The 23,867-nt window shown below is 37.8% G+C and overlaps 1 protein-coding gene across 7 annotated transcripts in view; it reads left to right on the top strand.

Annotated features, from left to right (window-relative positions):
- The window catches only part of HELQ (helicase, POLQ like), a 49,740-nt gene extending 27,741 nt beyond the window's left edge, over positions 1-21,999 (top strand). For 4 of the 7 annotated variants that reach the window (XM_025887502.2, XM_073891873.1, XM_073891874.1 and 1 more), the window contains 7 exons: positions 5,189-5,411; positions 7,158-7,315; positions 8,445-8,543; positions 12,208-12,381; positions 14,572-14,685; positions 15,584-15,718; positions 21,797-21,999. In XM_025887502.2, the coding sequence (XP_025743287.1) occupies positions 5,189-5,411; positions 7,158-7,315; positions 8,445-8,543; positions 12,208-12,381; positions 14,572-14,685; positions 15,584-15,718; positions 21,797-21,904 (1,011 nt within the window). In that variant the 3' untranslated portion in view covers positions 21,905-21,999. The other 3 variants (XM_025887503.2, XM_025887505.2, XM_025887506.2) reach the window with 3 other exon arrangements.
- Positions 22,000-23,867: the final 1,868 nt, after the last annotated feature.

Genomic DNA, 23,867 nt, shown 5'->3' with positions numbered 1-23,867 from the left:
AGAAAGAAAGAAAGAAAGAAAGAAAGAAAGAAAGAAAGAAAGAAAGACAAAGAAAGAAAGAAAGAAAGAAAGAAAGAAAGAAAGAAAGAAAGAAAGAAAAAGAAGGAAAGAAAGAAATTGAATTTATAACTTAAAACTTCCCACAAAGAAAACTCCAGGCCCACTGACTTCACTGGTGAACTCTGTCAAACATTTAAGGAAGAAATAATACCAATCATACACATATTCTTCCAGAAAGTAGAGGAAGAGGGAATACTGCTCATCTCATGAGACCAGCATTATTCTGATACCAAAATCAGACAAAGGTATTACAAGAAGAGAAAACTACAGGCCAGTATCTGTGGTAAAAATAGATATAAAAGTCCTTATCAAAGTATTAGTCAACATAATCAGAGTTTATGCCAGTAATGCAAAGTTAATTTAACATTCAAAATTCAGTGTTACTATTTATTTGACAGAATTCAACAGCCATTCATGATAAAAACTCAGCAAACTAGGAGTAGAAGAGAATGTCTTCAACCTGATAAAGGGTGTTTATTTAAAAAAAAAAAAACACTACAGGTAGCATCACACTTAATGGTGAAAGACTACATGTTTTTCCATCTAAGATCAGGAAAAGAAAGGAGGTCTGCTCTCACCCTACTTTTCAGCATATATCGGAAATCATAGCCAGTACAAGACAGGAAGAAAAATGAGGGCATATAGATTAGAAAGGAAGAAGTAAACCATCTTATTTGCTATTAGGTTCAAGAAAAATCCAAAGGAATGTAGAAAAAAACTAGAGTGTAATCATCAATGTCATAGGATACAGGGTCAATGTACAAAACTCAGTTGTATCTGTATACTCACTACAAATAATATACTGACTACAAATAGGTGGAAAAACAACTCCGCAATAGCATCAAAAAATATGCAATACTTAGGGATAAATTTAACTAATATGTGTCAGATCTATACACTGAAAACTGTAAAACTGTTGAGAAAAATTAAAGGAGACCTAAATAGATGGAGAGAGGTACCATGTTCAAGAATTAGAACACTCAGTTTTGGCCAGATGTTACTTACCAAATTGGTCTATGAATTTAATGCAATCTCAGTCAAAAACTCAACAGACTTGTTTGTGGAAATTGAAGGCTGATAAAATTTATTTGGAAATGCAAAGGAGTAGAATAGCCAAAATTAATTTTGTGAAAATATAACAAAGAGTGTTCATCCTACTTCAAGACTTACTGTAAAGCTTCAGTAATCAAGACAGTGTAGGGATATTGGCTCAAGGATCATATAGACCAATAGATCAGTAAGTCCAGAATTAGGCCCACACATATATGATCAATTAAAAAAAATAATAATCTCTACACTCAACATGGGGCTCGAACTCAGGACCCCGAAATCATGCTCCACCAACTGAGCCAGCCAGGTATCCCTATATATGATCAATTTTTAACAGAAGGTGTCAAGATATTTAAATGGACAAAAGATAGTTTTTTTCAATAAATGGTGCTGGAACAACTAGATAGCTATATAGAACAACAACAAAAAATTAACCTGTGCTCTTACCTCACTCGATTTTGTCCAAAATAATTAATTCAAAATGGACCATAGACCTAAACCTAAAAGCTAAAATATAACTTCTAGAAGAACATATGGGGAAAATTTTTTGTTACCTTGGATAAGATTTCTTATGTGGCAAACAAAAAACATAAACCATGAAGAGAAAAATCAATCAAATGGACTTAATCATAATTTTAAAAATTATCTTCAAAAGACATTGCTAAAAAAGTGAGAAGGCATGAAGGAAATATTCCTAATACATATATCTGACAAATATGTAGATGAGTTAGGACTCAACAAAAGGTAATAGAATTGGGAGGGAGTTGGGACTTCATTTAAGACGGGAGCACTCAGGTAGCAGGGAGACTGGGAGAACTGACTTGGCCACAGGGGTGTGGTTTTATGGGCCTGGCAGTGCAAGATCTACGGAGCACAACAGTTGTGTTTAGATTCTGTTTTAACCGTTGAAGTACAGCAACGAGAAGTCCAGGCAGCAGCTGGTGCAGGAGATTAGCAGGTAGGCAGCTGTTGTTCCAAGCTGCCCATAGGAGGCAGAACTCAGGAAACTGGACCCAGCCATGAGAAGGCCAGGCCATCAGGGTTCCTCTCTCACCTTGGGGTAGGGGCTTACAACGGGGCTCTAGCTGTGGAAGAAGGCTGGAACTCTAGACACAGTGGAGAGCAGGAAGACCTTTAGAGTTGGAATTGAAGCAGCAGTCAAGTCCTCTGGACAGGAACAAGCAGGTGGAAGAGAGGGGAGAAGCAAGAAGGGCAGAGTCTGTGACTTGGGCAGTGAGGTCCGGGGCAGGAGGATACAGATGAGCACCGCTGGAGAGACTAAGTCCCTGCTTTGGTGGAAGAGAAGGAAACTCCAGGAATTAATGAGAGGACATAGCAGTGCTTGGGCCATAAGATTCAGGGAGCCTCCAGTTATCATGTATTTATCACAACCATATTTCCGACACCCTGTTAGACACTTTATGTGTTTTATCTCTGATCCTTGCATACCTTCGAATTAAGGAATGTAACTCCCCTTTTACAGAAAAAGAATCTGAGGCAAAGAGAGGCAGGTGTTCTGTAGGCTGCTTGCAATCTTATCCCCATACCTGCACACTGGGGTCCATGCTCCTGCAGTCTCCTGTCTGGGTCAGTGTGATTGTCCCCTAACTGGTCTGACTGCCTTGCAGCCAATCTGCTGTGCCTTCCCACATCCCCTCCAAATACTTGTTCACACAGATTGATCTTGTCAAAATGTAAACTCAGAATGTGCTACCTGCTTAAAATTTGTCAGTGGTGTTTCCCATTGCTTTTAGGATTTAGGAAGCCCAAATTCCTTGTCATGGTCTATCATGGTAGATTTGGCCTCTGCCTGTCTCCATCCTCCTCTCTCACCAGCCTCCTTGCACTCTGCACTCCAGGAGAGCCGAGAGCCTTCTCGGTTCTCAAATATGTGATGCTCCCTCCCATCCCAGTGCTCACTAAGCCTGGGACTCACCCATCTTCCCCACCCCATCTCTCTACTCACCCTCACCCACTCGACCTTGAGGCTTCACTTAAACATCATTCCTCAGGGAAGCCTCCCTGTGCCTCTGAGTCAAGTCAGTTTATTGCATGCTTTATAGAACCACATTGCTTTAGTAGAACCTATCAGTTTGTAATTATATTCTGGTTAGTGCAGTGATTCCCCACAGGAATGTAAGCCCTGTGCAAGCAAAGTCCACATTTATTTTTATTTGTCCCTGAATCCCAGTGCCTAACACAATGCCTGGCATGTGGTTGGTGCTCTGTAAATACTTGAATGAACGAATGAATTGATTTTGGAGTCGGGCATGGGTGAACCTGCGGGTTGGGGCAACAGTGGAGAATCCAGCTTTGAGAAGTTGTGGAGGCCAGAGGCAGAGCCCGGACCAGTGGGTCTAAATCACTATGTCTTTAAGTTTCTCACAGAGGGATAGAAAGATAACATGATGGTAGCTGGAAGGATCAAGTAAAGGATTTTTTTTTATAACCCCAATGTTAACTGTAATCAACCAAGTAGAAAACAATACAGCAACTAAGTTCATTGATAATCTACAAACTGAGTATCAGTCTTGAATATCTTAAAACTACAATTTTGGCCTAACTGAGTATTACATTAAGAATGAGTTTTGGGGCCTCTGGGTGCCTCCGTCAGTTAAGCATCCAACTCTGGATCTCAGCTCAGGTCATGATCTCAGTCGTGAGATCAAGCCCAGCATTGGACTCCACACTGAGTGTGGAGCCTGCTTAAGAATCTCTCCCTCTCCCTCTGCTCCACCCCCCACTCTTGTGCGCTCTCTCAAAAATAATAATAATAAATAAATAAATATTAGAACATTTCCAAAAAAGTGAGTTTTATTAAAAGGAGGAATAACAATAGGAAATGTCTATGCCTCATTATATTTTTTTGTTAACCCTTATATCGGTTTAGTATCAAATAACCACTTAAGTTTTCCAGTTGAAAATATCATCAGAGGGGCGCCTGGGTGGCTCAGTCGTTAAGCGTCTGCGTTCGGCTCAGGTCATGATCCCAGGGTCCTGGGATCAAGCCCCGCATTGGGCTCCCTGCTCGGCAAGAAGCCTGCTTCTCCCTCTTCCACTCCTCCTGCTTGTGTTCCCTCTCTCTCGCTGTGTCTCTCTCTGTCAAATAAATAAATAAAATCTTTTAAAAAAAAAAGAAAAGAAAATATCAGAATTGTAAGAGAGAGAAATATGCTTATTGATTGACTATATTTTAGTATAACATGCTGATTTCATTGAAATTGGCTAATACAAAATTAATTCTAATTTAGCATCAACTCTACATCTGAACACCAAATGGAGGGTTAAGTATTACTTATGATTGCCATTATAGGTTTTTTTTTTTTAAGATTTTATTTATTTGACAGAGAGAGAGATAGTGAGAGCAGGGGGAGTGGGAGAGGGAGAAGCAGGCTTCCCGCTGAGCAGGGAGCCCCACAGGGGGGCTCAATGCCCAGGCTCGAATCCAGGACCCTGGGATCATGACCTGAGCCGGATCTTTAACAACTGAACCACCCAGGTGCCCCGCCATGATAGGTTTTAAATAGTGACTAAGAGGGGGGAGAGAGAAGGCAGCAAAAGAACAGGAATGAGAGAGACAAAAAGAGAAGAAGACTGCTATTTATTTTTAGGTGATATGCGGGAAATATTGCCTGATCCTATTTCAGTGGAGACTTTTAGTTGTGTTTTGTGTGTGTGTGTGTGTTTTATTACCATTTTTATTGCTAAGGAATGCTTTCACAGGTGGATGGAAAGGAGTGAAGGGAGGATTTCTGAAGGAGGCTGAGTGGGAATTATTGATAATTGGAGAGTAAACAGAGAGCACAGCTTTGGAGATACTGTGAAAATTATTCAAAAATCTGAGGACTTTTTGAGTGAAAAATATGTAGATGTTTTCATAAAAAGTATGAATATGATAATTTCTTTAAATGGTTTCTTGTTAATTTTTAAATGTCCCTATAAAATTATCTTTATATATATGAGTTTGTCAATTTTATACTAATTTATTTCAATAGATTTGAGGTATAGAGATAAACGTGCATTCAAAATGATGCCTTAATTAAGGAAAATGCTCCAATGATGTCCTGAATTGTTTCAGATTGCAACAAATCTTGATGACATATATCACTTTATGTGTGGTACATTTTTTGGTGTTCAGCAAAAGATTTTGTTGAAAGAAAAAAGTCTGTGGGAAATAACTGTGGAATCACTTAGATACCTGACAGAAAAAGGACTTCTACAAAAAGACGCTATTAATAAGTCTGAAGAAGAGATCCAGTATAGTTTTCATATTACAAAACTGGGACGAGCTTCTTTTAAGGGTAAGAGTTTACCTAAGTTACTGAGGAAATGTGCTGGGAAAAAAATGGAAATTAAATCATTCTCTTTCTTTAAACTGGAACTGTAGTTTCATATTAATAACATTAATCTTAAAAGCTATTAGACTACTTTAGCTTTTAAAAGTTGAAAAATAGGGATGCCTGGCTGGCTCAGGCAATAGAGCATGAGACTCTTCATCTTGGGGTCATGGGTTCAAGTCCCATTTTGCGTGTAGAGTCTACTTGAAAAAAAATTCTTTTTTAGTAAATAAAAAGTTGAAAAAATGTTGGGTTTTTGGTTTGGTTTTTTGTTTTTTTTTTTTAGAGAGGGAGAGGGAGGGGCAGAAAGAGAGGGAATCTTAAGCAGGCTCTACCCCCACCATAAGTCCAACTCGTGGCTTGATCTCACAACCCTGAGATCATGACCTGAGCTGAAATCAAGAGTTGAACACTTAACCAACTGAGCCAGCCAGGCACCCTGAAAAATATTTTGAATTACAAGTAATTTAGGATATTGCAGAAGTATTTGGGAAAAAAGATGGTCATCCCGCTTCACACACCCCTCCCCTAGCAATCATACAAATCTTAATATCCTACCAAGAATAACAATTTGGTGTATGTGTTTTCAAACATTTTATGTACATTTCATTTCAATGCATAATACATACTTGTATACAAGTTTAAGATTTTTTAAGCTTTTGTTTTTAAATAAACAATCATTTGTATTGTTCCAGAACTTGCTTTTTTTGCTTAATATCTTAAAAATTGTTCCATGACAGTGAAGTTTTTTCTTAATGGCTAATCATAATTTACTTAATGAAAAATAATACATGTGTGTTGTTTAAAAAACAAAAACCTTAGATCTCAGAATGATGTAAAGGAAAATCCCATTCTCCTGTCCCATTTCCACTCTCCCAGGGCAACCACTGTTAACAATTTGATGTGTATCCTTCCATATATATTATTATGTATTTAGATAAATATGTATATGTATATTATATATGTATATGTGTATATGCATATTTGTATGTATATGTGTATAGGTTTATACACATACATTCATACACATTTATATATGTTATTTTATAGTTTATTTTTTAAGATGAAATCACAGTTGTAAGTTTTTTTTGGCAGCTTGCTTTTCTCACTTAAAATATTAGGAGCATCTTAACGTGTCAGTCCCTTTAATTCTACCTCATTTTTCTTTTACTACTATAATCACCCATAGTCTGAATACTGTAATTTAATTAACCATTCCCCTATTGATGGACATTTGCACTGTTTTTTTTTTAATTTTTCTCAATTATAAACAAAGCTGCAATGTGCATCTCTATTTATGTGTTTTTGGGTGTGTGTGGAAATGTTTCTCTTAGATTTCCAAAAACAGAGTATTTGGGTCAGAACGTACATACTTATTAAATGTTGATGTATACCATCAAAATGACCTCCAAAATAGTTGTGCTAAAATACATAAGAAGAGATTTTGGTGGGAGCATGGGTGAAATAGGTAAAGGGGATTAAGAGTACACTCATCATAATGAACACTCAGTAATGTATAGAATCGTTGAATCACTGTATTGTACACCTGAAACTAATATAACAATGTATGTTAACTATAATGGAGTTAAAAAAAAATTTAAGAGATTTTGAAGACTTTTTGCTATGTTTAGGTATAAACAAGACCTTTTTAAGATACCTTTTTCCCCCTTTGGTAATTATGAAAGTTGAAATATTTGATCTTTCTTTTAGGAGCTATAGATTTGGCTTATTGTGACATTCTCTACAGAGACTTGAAGAAAGGTCTCGAAGGACTTGTGCTCGAAAGCCTTCTTCACCTAATTTACCTAACAACTCCCTATGATATGGCTTCTCAGTGTGTCCCTGACTGGATGATATACTTCAGGCAGGTGAGAATATAAGGTTCTTCAATATAGGCTATTTTATTTATTAATGATGATGTAATTTTTGTCAAATGATTATTCACTTTTTTTCTCTACTAGTATTTGAAATTGGGCCTTTCATGTTTCGGTTTTTAAAATAGTTATATGGCAGTGGCATTTTCAGTTTGTTTAACTTAAATATTACCTTCCTATTAAATATAAACATGTTCATTATCGAAAAAATAAAGAAAGGTGCAGAAAAGAAAAGAGGATCATCCCTGGCCCCATTCCCCAAAGATAGTTACTGTTACAGTTTGGTGACCACTCCATTTTGTGTTGCCTAGAATGTGAAGAAAACCATGGAAGCGGGGTTTTTTTTTTTTGAGATTTTTAATTACATGAAAGCTCTATCAGAGCCAAGCATGATGACTAAACCCAGTGATGTTAATACCTGAGAAGGAATGTCAGTTTTATCACCAACAGGAAGGTGCAGCTGGTCCTACTTGTTACAAAACCAGGTGGTAGAGTATAGTCTATTATGATTTTACTATGAGCAGGGAAGATACATGAACACATGTTAGGCAGAAGCAGTATGCAGCTCTTAATTGCAGGAAATTAACTTTCTTTTTAATGTCATATTTTAAAATTGTAACTTAAGTTTTTAAGTGGTACTATATAATGCAGCTACTGTCAAAAGCCTTCCTTCTTCTTCCTACCCACCAGACGTATCAATATTAAACATGACCACAAAGTCCATGGAAACCATAGTCCATAGTCACAGTGCTTGTGACCATGCCTTTAAGTATTCTACTAAAATATGTTATATTTTAATAATATATTTTTAAGCCATGAAAATGTGATATCACAGGAAATACTGGATTTGGTTCAAATGGCAAATTTTTAAAAGTTACAATTTGAGGGGCACCTGGATGGCTCAGTCAGTTAAGCGTCCTACTCTTGATTTCAGCTTAGGTCATGGTCTCAGGGTCGTGAGATTGAGCCCTGTGTTGGGCTCCACACTCAGCAGGGAGTCTACTTGAGATTTTCTCTCCCTCTCCCTCTGCCCCCCCACAAGCTCACTCTCTCTCAAATAAATGAATATTTTTTTAAAAGTTACAATTTGATTTTTCTCCATGTTTACTCTTTTTAAATGTAGTTTAGCCAGCTCAGTCCAGCAGAACAAAACGTAGCTGCTCTTCTTGGAGTCTCTGAAAACTTTATTGGGAAGAAAGCATCAGGTCAAGCTATAAAAAAGGTACCATAGTCTTTTTCCCTTCCTAAATAAATTGATTTAGCAAAATTCATGCTGTAGTATCATCTCTTTTGTTGATTTGATCTTTTTGTTTCATATTTTTTTCTTTAAGTTAATATAATTCCCATTTTACCATATAAAACATGTGAGGACCAGAAATTTGGGCTTTTTTTTTAAAACAGTATTTTTGGATGGTGTGATGGCCTTTTTTTGTCTGTGTACTTTTGCATTTCTGAAACACTCTGTCATGCACATATAAGCTTCTTATCATAGGAGAAGATAAGCCTTATTAATCAATTTTTCTTAGGCTACTTATGGCTTACATTATAAAAATTGTAAAATTTTGGATGCCTGGATGGCTCAGATGGTTAAGCATCTGCCTTCAGCTCAGGTCATGATCCCAGGGTCCTGGGATCGAGTCCTGCATCAGGCTCCCTACTCCTTGGGAGCCTGCTTCTCCCTCTGCCTCTCTCTCTCTCTCTCTCTGTCTCTCATGAATAAATAAATAAAATCTTTAAAAATAAATAAATAAAATAAAATAAAAATTGTAAAATTTTATAAAATGTTTTTATGATAGTATATAATCCTGAAATAAGTTTAGTTCAAGGGAGAAAAATGTATTTTCTAGAACCTTTTTTTTTGAAGATTTTTATTTATTTATTTGACAGAGAAAGAATGAGAGACAGAGAGCATGAGAGGTAGGAGGGTCAGAGAGAGAAGCAGACTCCCTGTTGAGCAGGAAGCCCGATGCGAAACTCGATCCTGGGACTCCAGGATCATGACCTGAGCCGAAGGCAGTCGCTTAACCAACTGAGCCACTCAGGCACCCGAGAACCTTTTTTTTTTTTTTTTTAAGTAATCTCTACACCTCATGTGGGGCTCGAACTCATGACCCCAAGATCAAGAGTCACATGCTCCTCTGACTGAGCCAGCCAGGTGTGCCACCCCCCACACCTAGAAACTTTTTATTAGGCATTCTACTTGGTGTTAGAGATTCTAAGATAGGGTGGGTTTGAGGTTTTCATTGCTGTTTGTTGTTCTTAAAGAACCCCCAGTCTAGTTAGGACTTGAACTACATAAAACTGTAGAAGGTTGAGGTTGATAAATTAATACTCTTTTGTGTAATATTCTTATATTATGGTGTTTTGAAGTTTAGTCAACAAATATGAAGCAAGTGTCTAATACACTAACTTTAAGAGGAATGGAAATAGGGGAGCCTGAGTGGCTCAGTTGGTTAAGTGCCTGCCTTCGGCTCAGGTCATGATCCCCGGGTCCTGAGACTGAGCTCCATGTCAGCGGGGAGCCTGCTTCTCCCTCACCCTCTGCACCCCCCCCCAACTTGTGCTCTCTCTCTCTCTCAAATAAATAAATAAAACCTTTAAGAAAAAGAAAAATGGAAATAATTTTTTGGCAAACTTGCCTTCAAATTCCTTAGGTTAATATCATTTTCTACCTTATAATACACTTTTTTTCATTTTTCATTTTGTTGGTAATCCAATCTTTACTGAAACCTAATTGTCTTACCTGCCATTTCCCCAATATCTTTAAATTTACATAAATATTACTAATTTCATTTTTGAAAAGTGAAAGATGGTGTTTACTCACATTTGAATTGAATGATGCCCTGTCCCATGTACTGCTATATCATGAAATTATAAATGTCTATTTAGTAGTGCAGTGTTCATGTTATCACAATATTTTGATTGGGTCTTTTACCTCAGAAATGCCTATGTTGTTTAGACATTCAAAATGTTAAATAAAAGTATTTCTTAAAACAAACCTTTTATATACAACTTTAAAATAGAAAATAAAAACAAGGGCGTCTGGGTGGCTCAGATGGTTAAGCATCTGCCTTTGGCTCAGGTCATGATCTCAGGGTCCTGGGATCGAGTCCCGTATCGGGCTCCTTGCTCAGCAGGGAGCCTGCTTCTCCCTCTGCCTGCCACTCCCCCTGCTTGTACTCTCTCTCTCTCTCTCTCTCTGGCAAATAAATAAATAAATAAAATCTTGAAAAAAAGAAAAAAAACAAAATCATCTTAATTTGGAACTCATTACCAAATAATAAAACATTTACAAAATCTTTTTAGAATAATGCATCTTTTTAAACTTGAATTAGAATTTATTTTTGTTAATGAAATATAGTCAATAATGCTCAGTTGATTTAGAGAACATGATATTTACTTAAAATCAGATTTATTTCTCTACATTGAAAAAGACACTCCCATTTTTCTTTAAATATTTCTTATAAAAGATCTTGAAATTGGCATAAAGCATCTTATCCTGCCATGTAATATAATTATATCATTTTTCATGGCTTAGAAAATACATTCTAAGCAAAATCTACATTGACTCAAATTATAGTTAATAATGAAGGTGCACTAAAATTGGGAAATTAAAAAGCAATCTCTCCCTACTGGCAATTCAACTATCATGATTTTTCAGCTTAATGCTTTTTAAAAGTATCAACATGTAGAATCCATAATTCATACAGTCTTCGATATGCCACTGTAAGTTCTCACCCCGTTCTTTTACTGTCATAGGGGATATAATTTTATATTTTATACCCACTTTTTCTCCTTCCAGTTCATCTTTTCTTTCCTCTGATTTTAAGCATGAGTTACTCAGTTTCTAAGTTAGCTTGATATTGGCTATGAAATACTTTACACAAGAACTGATCACTAGATACCACAGGCAAAAACAGGTACACAGAAATTGTCAACTACAGGTAGCATTTTTCTCTTCCAGTGTTTTAACTTTGGAAACATTAATTATTTATCATGACCATGTAGAAATCATAGAATCTAATATTTACTCTTAGTTTACAATATGGACAAGCTTATTAACATACCTATCTACATAAATGCATTTGTCTAATTACATTCACAAATAAATCCAATCTATAAATACCACAGTAAATGTAGTCTTCCCAACTCCTTCCCTTCCTATATTCTTTTCCTAGGGCGACCACAACAAATTAGCTCACAAACTGCGTGTCTTAAAACAACAAAAATGTATTCTCTTGCAGTTCAGGAGGCCAAAAGTCTGAAATCAAGATGGCTCCTTCTGGAGGCTCTGAGGAAGAAAACATCTTGCCTCTCTCTTAGCTTTTGGTGCTTGCTGGCAGTCTTTGGTGTTCCTTGGCTTATAAATGCATCCCTACAGTGTCTCCATTGGACATTGCCATCTCCACATTGCTTCTTATGTGTGTCACTCTGTGTCCTCTCCTCTTACAAAGACACCAGTCACTGAATAAAGAGGCCTAAAGGGTCTACTCTACACGCAAGATGATTTCATCTCACGATCTTTAACTAACTACATCTGCAAAGATCCTATTTCCAAATAATGTCACATTCACAGGTACCACCGGTTAGGAGTGAAACATCTTTTTGTGGGGGCAGACATGATTCAACCCACTACAGCTTCCCCTGTAGAAGGAAGTTTAAACTGGAAATAATTTGGCATATTTTCTTTTTTTTATACTTGGAAAAATGATAATCTGAATTAATCTAAAATACATATGGTAGAACTTAGTTTTATTTCTGTGGAATCATTCTATTCTGGCTTTCCTATAGTATAACTTCGTTCATATTACCTTTGGTCCAATTTCAATATAATGTACATTTTTAGCAGGTCCAGTACATAAATTCATTTGTTTGTGTCTTTCTAGAAGGTGGACAAGGACATTGTCAACAGACTATACCTGTCTTTTGTTCTTTATACCCTGCTCAAAGAGACCAACATTTGGAGTGTGTCTGAAAAATTTAATATGCCTCGAGGCTATATACAAAGCCTTCTTACTGGAGCTGCCTCATTCTCCTCTTGTGTGCTACATTTCTGTGAGGTAATTCCATTAACTACACATGCCTTGTGCATCTTTTTGTTTTAACTGCTACTAAACTTGTAAACCAGTTAGTCATTATTTCCTCATTGTTGACTTGTTCTATTAATGCAAAGCACTCAAACCTTATTTAAAATATATTTGTTTTTATCTGCTTATAAAAGTCCTATGTACTAACTTATGGTAAAGATACAAAAATGACAGACTCACCTAAAATATATAGCAAGGAGGTAGAAAGCACCTACTTATCCCCACTCTTAGAACCACCATTAATAGTTACAAGTATTTGGAATCGACTCTTAAAACAACAATTCTCCATCGATGTAGATTGTGTGAGAGTATCTTTCTCATGGTGATAACCATGGAAAGTGTTTGATTAATGCATCACCAATACCCAGCAGCTACCTTGTCACTCACTACTTGGGCCCATGCTCTCATGATCACCACAGTGTTTTGCCATTTTTGAATCCAGTGTCTGGCAACTGCTTTAGGTTTCTATGTCAGATGTTTAGCTTATAAAATAACTCAAGAAGAAAACTTAATTTTGGCCATATGCATTTGGAATGGATTTGTGTAAGACTTTACTAATGTCTTTACTAAAAGAAGCTTTCAGAGTTTCCTTAAATAACATAATAAAGCTTACCAGACTTTTCTACTCAGACAGTTTTGGGGATGAATGTATAATATAAGCCTTTTTTGGCTGCATTTAAATTTCTTCTAATTGAGTAGTGGAATAATCCTTTCCATATTTGTTTCTATACTCAATTTTTTAAAAAACGTTTTTCTCACATGAATTGTTTTTAAATTTGAATCTTCATTTTCCCTATCTTAAATTTCCATATTCTATATATGTATATGGCACTTAATTCTATCATATGTACTTAATGGGTAAATAATCCAAAATACTTGACTTTGGGTTGAATGATAATTATTTTAGCAAATTCACATTTCTTCATATCTCCTACTTATGCTAAGTTTTAAATATTAGCTTACATTCCCTAATCATGTGCTGCTAGCTAAGCAGAAGACAAAATTTATAGGTAATAAGAAGCTAGCTTTTAAAATGTATTTTCTTAAGTTTTCTGTGTTTGTTTTTCTTCATATTTAAAGATACTTCCCCTAAAATTCTATCCCTTTGTTTTACTTAGGACTATAAGGATTTCAGCCTTTTAGACTTGTTCAAGTAAAAGAAACTATATTGAATTTGAAAAACAACTATAATTTGATGGTTGTTCCTAGAAACAAGCTACCTGACAACTTGTGCTCTCATGAGTGTATTTTCAGTATTTTAAAGTGTTTTTTTCTTCTTAAAAAGCTACATAAGTCATATGAAATAGTACATCGTGTTAGCTAAGATGGCTTTAACTACAAGTAATAGAAAAACCCCACAGAAGTTTAAACAATAAGGAACAAAGATGATCATGTGGAACAGGAAAGCTAGAGCTAAGGCTGTTCAGGGTTGATGGATTCATCGTTCTGGTCAAGGTTTTCTTCTCTTTACTCTTTACTCTTTTCTTCTCTTTACTCTTCATCTTTAGTGCATTGGCTGCTTTCCTAGTGGTCACAAAATAGCTGGCTAACGCTCTTCCATATATCACGTATGCTCACAGTGACACCCAAAGGTTAGAAAGCGACTTAAAAAAAAAAAAAAAGACTACTACAGAAAATTTCAAACATAAAATAAGACAAAATAATATAATAAATGCCCATTTACCCACCCACCTTTAACAGTTATTGACCGATGGCTTCCAATATTGTTATTGTCTTAAATATTGCTTCTAATATTTTTGTTGTTTTAAATATTGCTGCATCTTGTATTGGAATCCTTCCACATGTAATATTTTGTCTTCAGGATAAATTCCCAGAGGTGGGAACTGTTTTCAATTATTTGGGAAAGAAAAACTATGCATTCACTTGCTGGTGTTTTGATAAAAAAATGAATAGAACTCTTCTCACTGGCTTATTTTTCAATTTTCAGTCTTCTTCCTCATCCCAAAACCAGTTTGTCAAATTCCTCAGTCTCTGCCCTTGTTTCCTTGTAATAATTTTGTGTGGAATTATTGTTCATCTCTGGCTTAACCAAGTTTCAGAACTTACATCGGGGAACACCCTCTCTGAGCCCCCTACCAAGCCAACCAAACTTTGAAATAACTTACCAGATTTAACTTCTGTACATTTCTTTGTGTTCTGCAGGAACTTGAGGAGTTTTGGGTTTATAGAGCCCTTTTGGGAGAACTCACCAAGAAGTTGACTTACTGTGTAAAGGCAGAGCTAATTCCTCTCATGGAAGTGACTGGAGTTTTAGAGGTTAGTAGCTTCCCAGTTTCCCAACTGAGGTGATTTCAACTAACAGAAAAATCAGGTTTTACTATTTTCTGATGTCTTATCACAAGGTCAGTAACAACAGCCTTATTCCTCATTGGTCATGAGAGAGTGTATTTTTGTTGTTGTTTTCCTCTTTAAATAAATTGTTATCATGGCCTCCCAGAAGTCCCCTCTAAATCTGGATAAGTCTTGATGAAAAAAAAAATCACGCTTGTGAAAAAACATAACAGTAGGGATAAAAGTGAGACTCCCCAAGTATATGTGTTCTACCATTCATCCTTAGCGTCTCTTCCTTCCTCCACTCCAATGAAGAATTACCTTCTGAAAGGTTAAACTCAGTGGTTGTTTCAGGAAGTGGTGATTTGGGGGCAACAAGGCTTATTTCCACTTCCTAAGAGAGTGAGAAGAAAGTATCCTCACCTGGTTTCTCAGCTTTCTTTTTTTAGCCAACTGTTGATTTCAGCTTTTTCTGTTATTCAGTCCTTCAATCAGAAGCATTCTTCTGCCTGAGAACACACACACACCCCAGCAGTTCCCTGAGTAGATGGTGAAAACATTAAGGATATTGGACTGGAACATCTTGATTGGGCATCTAAAATAATACCCGTCACCTGAGTGCCTTAATGGATTTCTCACTCCTGATTGCAACACACATCGATTAACTTGAGCTGCACAGAAAGCTGTCTTGCAGTCAGATTGGAACCACCCAAATTCGTCTTTTAAAATTTCTCAGGATTCGGATGTGTTATCTCTTCGTGTTTATTATTACCTTAGTCTGTTTCTGTCTCTTGCATGTGAAAGTTTTCCCTTTAGTGAGACACTTGATTATTTTTTCCTAATCCCAAATTCTGACCCTGCTGATTTGTGTACTACCTTTCAGGGTCGAGCAAAACAGTTATATAACGCAGGCTACAAAAGTCTGATGCACTTAGCTAATGCAAATCCTGAAGTGTTAATAAGGACCCTTGATCATTTATCAAGACGCCAGGCCAAGCAAATTGTTTCATCAGCAAAGGTAAGCCAACAAACCATTTTTTACCCTTCATGATATTTTGTAGTGTTGTCTCCTTATACTTTGGACATAAAAGCAAAAACATCTAACTATAGACACAAAAGTGTATACTCACAATGCGTGGATAAAATAGGGCATCTGTTACAGTACAAGGCTGGCTAGAAAGAGAAAAAGCACCTCCTAAAAATTAGGCCGTCTTAAGAGTCCCCTGAAGTGCAGGGAACTCTGGAACTCAAGGAATCCCGCCTCCTCACGGTCTTCACAGAGGGCCTTTCCTCAGCACCCCCGACCTCTGGGCTGCCCACCTTTGTGTGCCTTCACTCACGTGGAGCTCACAGCCTCGAACATTAGGTAGTTCTAGTTTTGGACACCCTCAGTGTTCCAAAAAGCACCCCAGTAAACTGTTGCCTTCTTACAGCGTCCACCGTTAAATTGTAAGTACTACCGTCTAGAGCTAGCCTGTTTTCCTTGTTCCTATGGTAGTTTTTCACATACTTGGAAACGGCTCGCTGTGTCTCCGAGCGCTTCTCTTTTCTGTTTCTTTGACCCGTAGTAAATAATCTCGTTTTAGGCGATTCACTGTCCTAGTTGCCCTTTTCTAGATGTGGGCCCATTTGTCTTCTTGACCCGTGCCCGTCATTATTGGATTGTCTTCCTTTTGGGGTATATCTGTCAGGTTCTAACTCTTAGGAACAGAAAGCACACAACAATGTGAAGAGGAAAGTTTAATATAAAGAATTAGTAACTAGGAACAAAGGTTATTAGTCGGCTTCTAAGGGGTAAACAGAACTTCAGCAACCGCAGGAAGGAATAATGCGAAGAGCGTCCGCCCTCCCCCCACACCACCCCCTGTGGGTGGGCTTCGTACTTCACCCGAGAGCGGGCGGCTGTGGCTCAACAGACAGCGGATAAGTTCCTTGTGTCGCAGCCGAGGCTTGAAGCAAGAAGCTGCCCACCAGGATGCTGACAGAACTGCCAGGAAGCTCCCTGGAGTGTGCTATGGAACTTGCTTGGAAGCTACTAGCTTGAGCACCCACGGAACTTGCTGGAAAGCTGTCTGCAGGGATGCTGTTGAAACTCACTGTAATGCGGGCCACCGCATCAGCATACCAGACTAGCGCTGCAGGAGCCCTAAGAAAAAGACACACCAAAACCGGGAGAAGCCCCTTCTCCTGCGGTGCCTCCAGGGCCCTCTACTGACCAAGCTGGGTATTGTACCCGCGGGCGAAGGAGAAGTGTTTCCAGGATCCAGCTCTGGTATCTGTCTCCAGCAGGACGACGAGGGATGGATGGATTTGGAGCTGAGAAACAATAAAATTAATAACTAGTTCTCTCTTTGTTTGAATAACTAGCACTCTTGCACAAAATATTCCGTGTTCAGCTTGCCTTAGTCATGGAACCAGCCGTTTTTCCAAAGAGCCCTAATTCTTTCTGGTGAGGAAACCCAAGTTTGAGGGGTTAAGTATGCTCACAACGAGAGAGATATCATTGTTTCTAGGTTCTCTAAGCAGAGAGAGCCTGTATAAGCCTGTATATTTTTCTGTACTTACATATAAATTATTAAAGGCCATGAACTCATACTGATAACTCCAATTCTAATTTTTCCAGGTACATACTGCTGCATAACAAAGTTTTACATCAAAATTTAGTGGTTTAAAACAGCTCTTTTATTTTGCTTATGTTTTGGTGGATTAGGAATTCTGGAAAGGTTTAGCTGTGTGATTCTTACTTGGAGTCTCATGCAATTACAGTCAGATTTTGACTGGGGCTATAGTCATCTCAAGGCTTGACTGAATTGGATATCCAAGATGGTTCACTCACATGAAAATTGGCTGCTACTTAGGGCTTTCAACTAGAGCAACTACATATGGCCTTTCCATGGGGCTTGGGTTTCTTATGGCATGGCAGCTCAGTTTCAAGAGGAAATGTCCAGCGAGTGGACATTTTGAGAGATCGAGGCAGAAAAGGCAGGAAATATTCTGAACTAACCTCAGAAGTTAAGTAGTGTCACTAGAAGGCCATTAAGATCAGCCCAGATCTAAAGGAAGAGGAATTAGACCCCACCTCTACATGAGGGAAGTGCCAAATAATTTGCAGTCATCTGTAATGTCTGCCCTCTGGTCACAGATTATTTACATTCCTCCCACATGCAAAATTACTCATCCCTAAAAGATTTATCCCTTTATGGCTTCACACTCAGGCTCAAGGTCCAGTATTTCTTCTAAATCAAGCCTAGGTGCAGGTGATGCTCCTTGAGTACAATTTCACAGATATATTCCTCTCACTCTGAAGATCTGTGAACTAAAGAGATACAGATAACAATGGTGAACAGACACAGGATAACCACAGTAAACTCCCATTCAAGAAGAGGGAATATGTGTGGTACACAGAAGCAATTCTGATATCCAGCCAGGCATATGTGGCCAGTTCCTTGATTAGGACTTAATTCTCCCTGGGAATGATTCTTCCTGGCTTTGAATTCCCTCATCTGAATCCTTCTTTCTTTCCCATAAGTAATGGCCCTTGTTTGCAGCTGGGTAGCTTTCTCAGTCTTTTCCCTGTCCAGAGAAGTTCAAGCATTCAAAGGTTCTTTTTATTTTGTATCATCTCTGTCCCCTTTTATTCAATCTGGTATAATTTCTTTTAAAATATTATGTGTTTCTTATTTATCTATAGCTTAGGTTTCTTTCTTTCTTTTTTTTTTTTTTAAGTAAGCTCTGTGCTCAGTGTATGGCTTGAACTCATGACCCCAAGATCAAGAGTTGCAGGCCCTACCAGCTGAGCCAGCCAGCCAGCCAGCCATCCCTAGCTTGGGTTTCTTACAGCATGGTGCTGGGATATGCAAGGGAGCATTCAAGAGATCTTGGAATGGTCTCATTCCAAGAAACCAATGCAGAAACTGTAGTTTCTTTTGACAGACCCCTGAAAATCAGGCACTATCATTTCCACTACATTCTGTTAGTTACAAGTAAATCACAGGTTCAAGAGAAGACTTAGATCCCATCCATCAATGTAAACATCAAAGAATTTTCAGTCACCTTTAATGCACACTGATCCCACACTACAGGGCTCACTGTAGTCTTTACCTCTTCTCATATTTTTAAGTCCTTTCTCCAATAGTGAGAAACCCAGCTCATGTCTTCATCAACATAGTCATCTATTTTGCTCAATCCTAGAATGCACTGAAAATAATTTCTGAATTGTTAAAGCATACTATTGCAAAAAAAACTAAGGAGTTCAGTATTATTTACAGCTCTTTTTGTCTTTAGTCTGAGAATATATAATTGAAATAATGTGTTCAAATGTTACTTTTCTAAAAAATCTGCTTCACTGTGGTTATATAATTCATTTGAAGAGCAGTTAGAGTCTGTTTGTGTTCCATTTTAGTTCCCCCCATCCTTATGAATTTTTTTTTAGTATGTAAAACATGAACATATTTTCTTTATTTTAAATTGAAATAGTTTACTAGGATATCTTTATTTTCTTTTATTTCCGGAAGTTTCCTTGGATTGTAGTTTTATTTTTTTTTAATTTGTGTATTTGAGAGAGAGAAAGCACACACATATGCACATGTGAGTTGGGGGGTGCAGAGGGAGAGAATCTCAAGCAGACTCCCCACTGAGCATGGAACCCAACCCCAGGCTCGATCCCATGACCCATGAGATCACGATCTGCTCTGAAGCCAAGAGTCAGATGCTCAACTGACCAAGCCACCCAGGCACCCTAGATTGTAGGTTTACATATTCAATATGATCCGCTGTTTGATTTTTTTTCTTTCTTAGCAACTCAATTATATGTATGTTGAATCTTCTTTGCCCATTTTCCATTTCAATCTCTCTGGCCCTTTTTACTTCTCTCTTTTTTATTTATTTATTTATTTATCTATTTATTTATTTATTTATTTGAGAGAGTACAGGTAGGGGGGCAGAAGGAGAGGGAGCGAAACTCTAAGCAGACTCTGCACTCAGCGCAGAGCCCAATGCAGGGCTTGATCTCAGGTTCCTGAGATCACAACCTGAGCCAGATGCTTAACCAACTCTGCCATCCAGCCGCCCTTTTACTTCTTTATTTATTTCATTTTCTTTATCTTGTTTTCTTGCCCCACCCCTGTTCCTGCTCCCATTACCCTAATTAAGTTTTATTGTAATCTATTCTTCTTTGATCACTTTGTTGGTTTTTATTTCTAATATGATTTTGCCTGTTTCTTCTAATTCTCGCCTGAGCTTACTCAACTTTTATTTCATTTCTTCCTGTTCTGGGTCCATTTCTGTTCTTAGTTTGGGACTTATTGAGGATGTGTTTTTCCCCCATATCTCCAGATGTTTATTTGAGAATATTTAATTCGGTTTGGAATGTTGCATCACAATTTTTCTGCTTCATAGTTTGCTTTCAGAAGAATAAATTTTTATGAGCTGGAGAGCTTTGATTCTCATTTTCTGTTTCCTTTTATATAGTAATGTAGTATAATAAGAACTGCTTATGCCCCTGCATTTCTCAGACAGAGATGGCCATCTGGAGTGGCTGATGAGAATTCTAGTTCAAGAGTCTCTCTTCCGTCAGTGTAGCAAAGGATAGTTTGGGGTGGGAGAGGAGTGCAAAGAAAAGTGTGTTCTTTGATTTTTTTTTAATTTCCTTTTGTCCTATAGGATCTGAAATTTTACCCTTTTATTTCTTTTTCCACTCCCTGCTCAGCCTGAGGGGCTCCTCTCCCTTTTTACTTGTCTTCTCCCCCAGAGGCATTACCTTTCCAAGACTGCCTTCTAGAGGTTCATGCACTTTAAATCCCTTCTTATAGACAGTGCTTCCATCTACCAAGAGTCTTTTCTCAGTATTTTTATACTTGGGGTAGCCTTTCTCTCTCTGGAGGTGATTGTATTTAATCTAAGACCTGTTTCCCTCTTCTCCTTCCCATGTATTTTTTTCTCAATCTCACATTGATCTCTGCAACCCCTTGGAGTGGGAGCTTGAGAAATGGTTCTGCTGGAAATTGGCAGGTATTTGTACTATGATATGAAGGTGATGGTGTTCTCTGTATTCTAGTAATGCTGGCCCCGTGCAGTGTACTTGCTGTTCTCGTTGATCTGTATAGTTTTTGGAGGATGCATTGGGAGATTAGTTTTACTTGGTCACCATTACCTCAGCTACTGGAAAGCTTGCCTCATTGCATTTTAATCTCTTCTATTTATAATGCTATGTAATGCTATGCTTTATGTCAAATGGATAGAGTGGGTTTTTCACTTTCATTTTGTATCCTATGATTTTTTTTTCTCTATGTGATTTTGCTGAACTTTTTGTTATAAAACTTATGTAACAGAAGTTATGTACATACTGCACCCCAATATACACAACACCCATTTGCAGCAAACACCAAAACTGTGCTTCTGGTTTTTTGTTTTTTGATTTTAAAGTTTATTTTTTTAGTGATCCCTACACCCACTGTGGAGATTGAACTCACAACCCTGAGCCCAAGAGACTCTACCAATTCAGCCAGCCAGGCACCCCTATTTCCAGTTTTTACAAGCAAGAGGGAAAATCATTACTCGGCAAATATTCCTTGGCATCTACTATGAGCCATATTCAGAAATACTTTCTTGACTCATTATGTTTCTTTGGAAATTAGCCATGTTAATTTTAGGAGCTTGAATAAAACTTTTCTTTGAAACACTGATAGGTTTTTAAAAGATAGCATACTAAACTTTGAGGAATAATAAAAAGCGCATATAAAGGATAACATTTTCAAGAGCTAATTAAATTTTTGCAAAATTGCCTTAAATTTTATAGATCAAAAGTTAATTTTTAAGTGGCTGAGTCTTCAATAAAACACATCTTTGAGAGTGATAAAGCTCCTTTATTTTTGGGATTCCAAATGCAGTGATCAGCTAAAATGGCTTTAGCTAAATGCTGCAGTTTCATTGACTATAATCACTTGTACTTAAATGGCTATTTTTCAGTCTCATTATTAGTTTTAATGCTTACATCGCTGGTGTGTAAGGGTTCAAGGATCTAGTAGGCGGTGGTAAAAATGGTAGCAGTTCCTGGCAATGCATATTTTGGCCTCATGTCTTGATGTCTTTATTGTAGATGCTGTTGCATGAAAAAGCAGAGGCTTTACAAGAGGAAGTGGAAGAGTTGCTGAGGTTGCCTCCTGATTTCCCCAGTATTGAGGTCTCTGCCACTGAAAAGGCATGAAGCTGTCTGACAAGCATTTTCAAACAGGAATGATTTATTGCACCTATTTTTCAATTAAATATTCCCTATAATTTATAAATAAAAAAATACATTTTAATTATACATGAAGAACTGTGGATGATGTCTTAAATATACCTCTCACCCTTCCCACTAATAATCCATCGTCTTCAGTACTTGCACATTATTTCTCTGCTCAAAAATCTAGTGTCCACCACAAAATGCGATCCAACTCCCTCAACATATCTCCAGCCTACCTTTGCAGCCAGACCTTTTATTATTCTCTTATACATTTTTTTCATCAAACTAGACTATTTGAAATCCCAGAATTTTCCCTGGGATTTCCAAACCCTTCATTTCCTAATTGTTTTATGCTATCCCCAGTGCAGGAAAAATTATCTTTAAAATGTACTATATGGGTGCACTCGGGTGGCCTAGTTGCTTGATCGTCCAACTCTTGATTTTGGCTCGGGTCGTAATCTTAGGGTCGTGAGATCAAGCCCTGCGTCGGGCTCCATGTTCAGCATGGAGTCGGCTTGAGATAATCTCTCTCCTCTCTCCCTCTGTCCTTTTCCCCACTCACTCATGCATGCACACACACACACACACACACACTCTCTCTCTCTCTCTCTCTCTCTCTCTCTCTCTCTCTCAAGTAAATAAATAAAAAATCTTTTTAAAAAATGTACTATATGCTTCAAATTCTCAAATACTGTCTCCCCTATGACATTGTCCACGTACATCCTCATCCCCACCCCACACATGGGTTCTTCCCCTCCTGTAACTATTCGGAGCCCTTTTCATTATGCCCATGTCTTTTCTCATACCGGTAATTTGAAATCTCCTGGAGGGCCGAGACCTTTTTTATCATCTTCGTATGCCACATGGCACTTAGCCCAGTCCATCACACAAAGTAGGGACCTGTGCAAAGAATGAATATGACCCAAATTAACAATTCAAAGATTCTCTTTAAACACAACTTAAATATTGCCTCTCCCCCATCCTTTTTAGATTTATAGCTCAAATATACACGGCTAGTTATCCATAGGTAAAAAGGTAATAACTAGGGGCGCCTGGGTGGCTCAGTTGGTTAGGCGACTGCCTTCGGCTCAGGTCATGATCCTGGAGTCCGGGGATCGAGTCCCGCATCGGGCTTCCTGCTCGGCGGGGAGTCTGCTTCTCCCTCTGACCCTCCCCCCTCTCATGCTCTCTCTCTCTCTATCTCATTCTGTCTCTCAAATAAATAAATAAAATCTTTAAAGAAAAAAAAGGTAATAACTAGCAATGTTTTTGAATGCTGGACTGACTGGAAGTTTTACTCACCTGTCTGAGATATCCACTGGAAACATTGCAAAAAGATCCACAGTCTAAGTTCTTCGTGCCTTAACATTTTAGACTACACTATTATAACTGTCATTTACCTGGTAATTTCTATGTGCCAAGTACTGTTGTAAGTCTTTCATGTGACTAATTTAATCCTTACGACAACACTGTAGGGCCCATACTATTATTATTTCCATTTTACAGATGAGTAAACTGAGACACAGAGAAAGTAAAATAACTTTCCTAAAGTCATGTACAAGTTAGTTGCAGAGCAGGAATTCAGACCCAGGCTCTCCCATCTAAAGTGTGTGCACTTAACATTCATACAGTATTGTCTTAGTAGAATCCGCCCATTTTTTCCCCTCCTAAGTGTCCCTTTCCCCTGGCCTTGATCTTATCCCTAGCATCACATCTCATTCATTGACACTCTGCCCGTCATGTGAGCCAAAGTATGGCATCCAATGTCTTAGTAAAACCTTGGGTTTCACTGCACGTATTGCACTTGCTGCAGCTAAAAAGGTTGTGAAAGAGCCGCTGTCTAGCCAGCTGGCCGCTCCGGCCCAGCCACTGAGGTGTGCTCACAGTGGCTCATAGTCCAGCCTTTGTGTTTTTTTAAATCTAGAAACCCCAGTTTCATTAGTCT

The sequence above is a fragment of the Callorhinus ursinus genome, unplaced genomic scaffold, assembly GCF_003265705.2.
Source record: "Callorhinus ursinus isolate GAN/ISIS: 27379988/994484 unplaced genomic scaffold, GSC_fseal_2.0 scaffold4, whole genome shotgun sequence".
In the NCBI taxonomy this organism is placed as follows: Eukaryota; Metazoa; Chordata; class Mammalia; order Carnivora; family Otariidae; genus Callorhinus; species Callorhinus ursinus.
The sequence above is the reverse complement of the archived record's forward strand: the minus strand, read 5'-3'. Positions and strand labels throughout refer to the sequence as shown.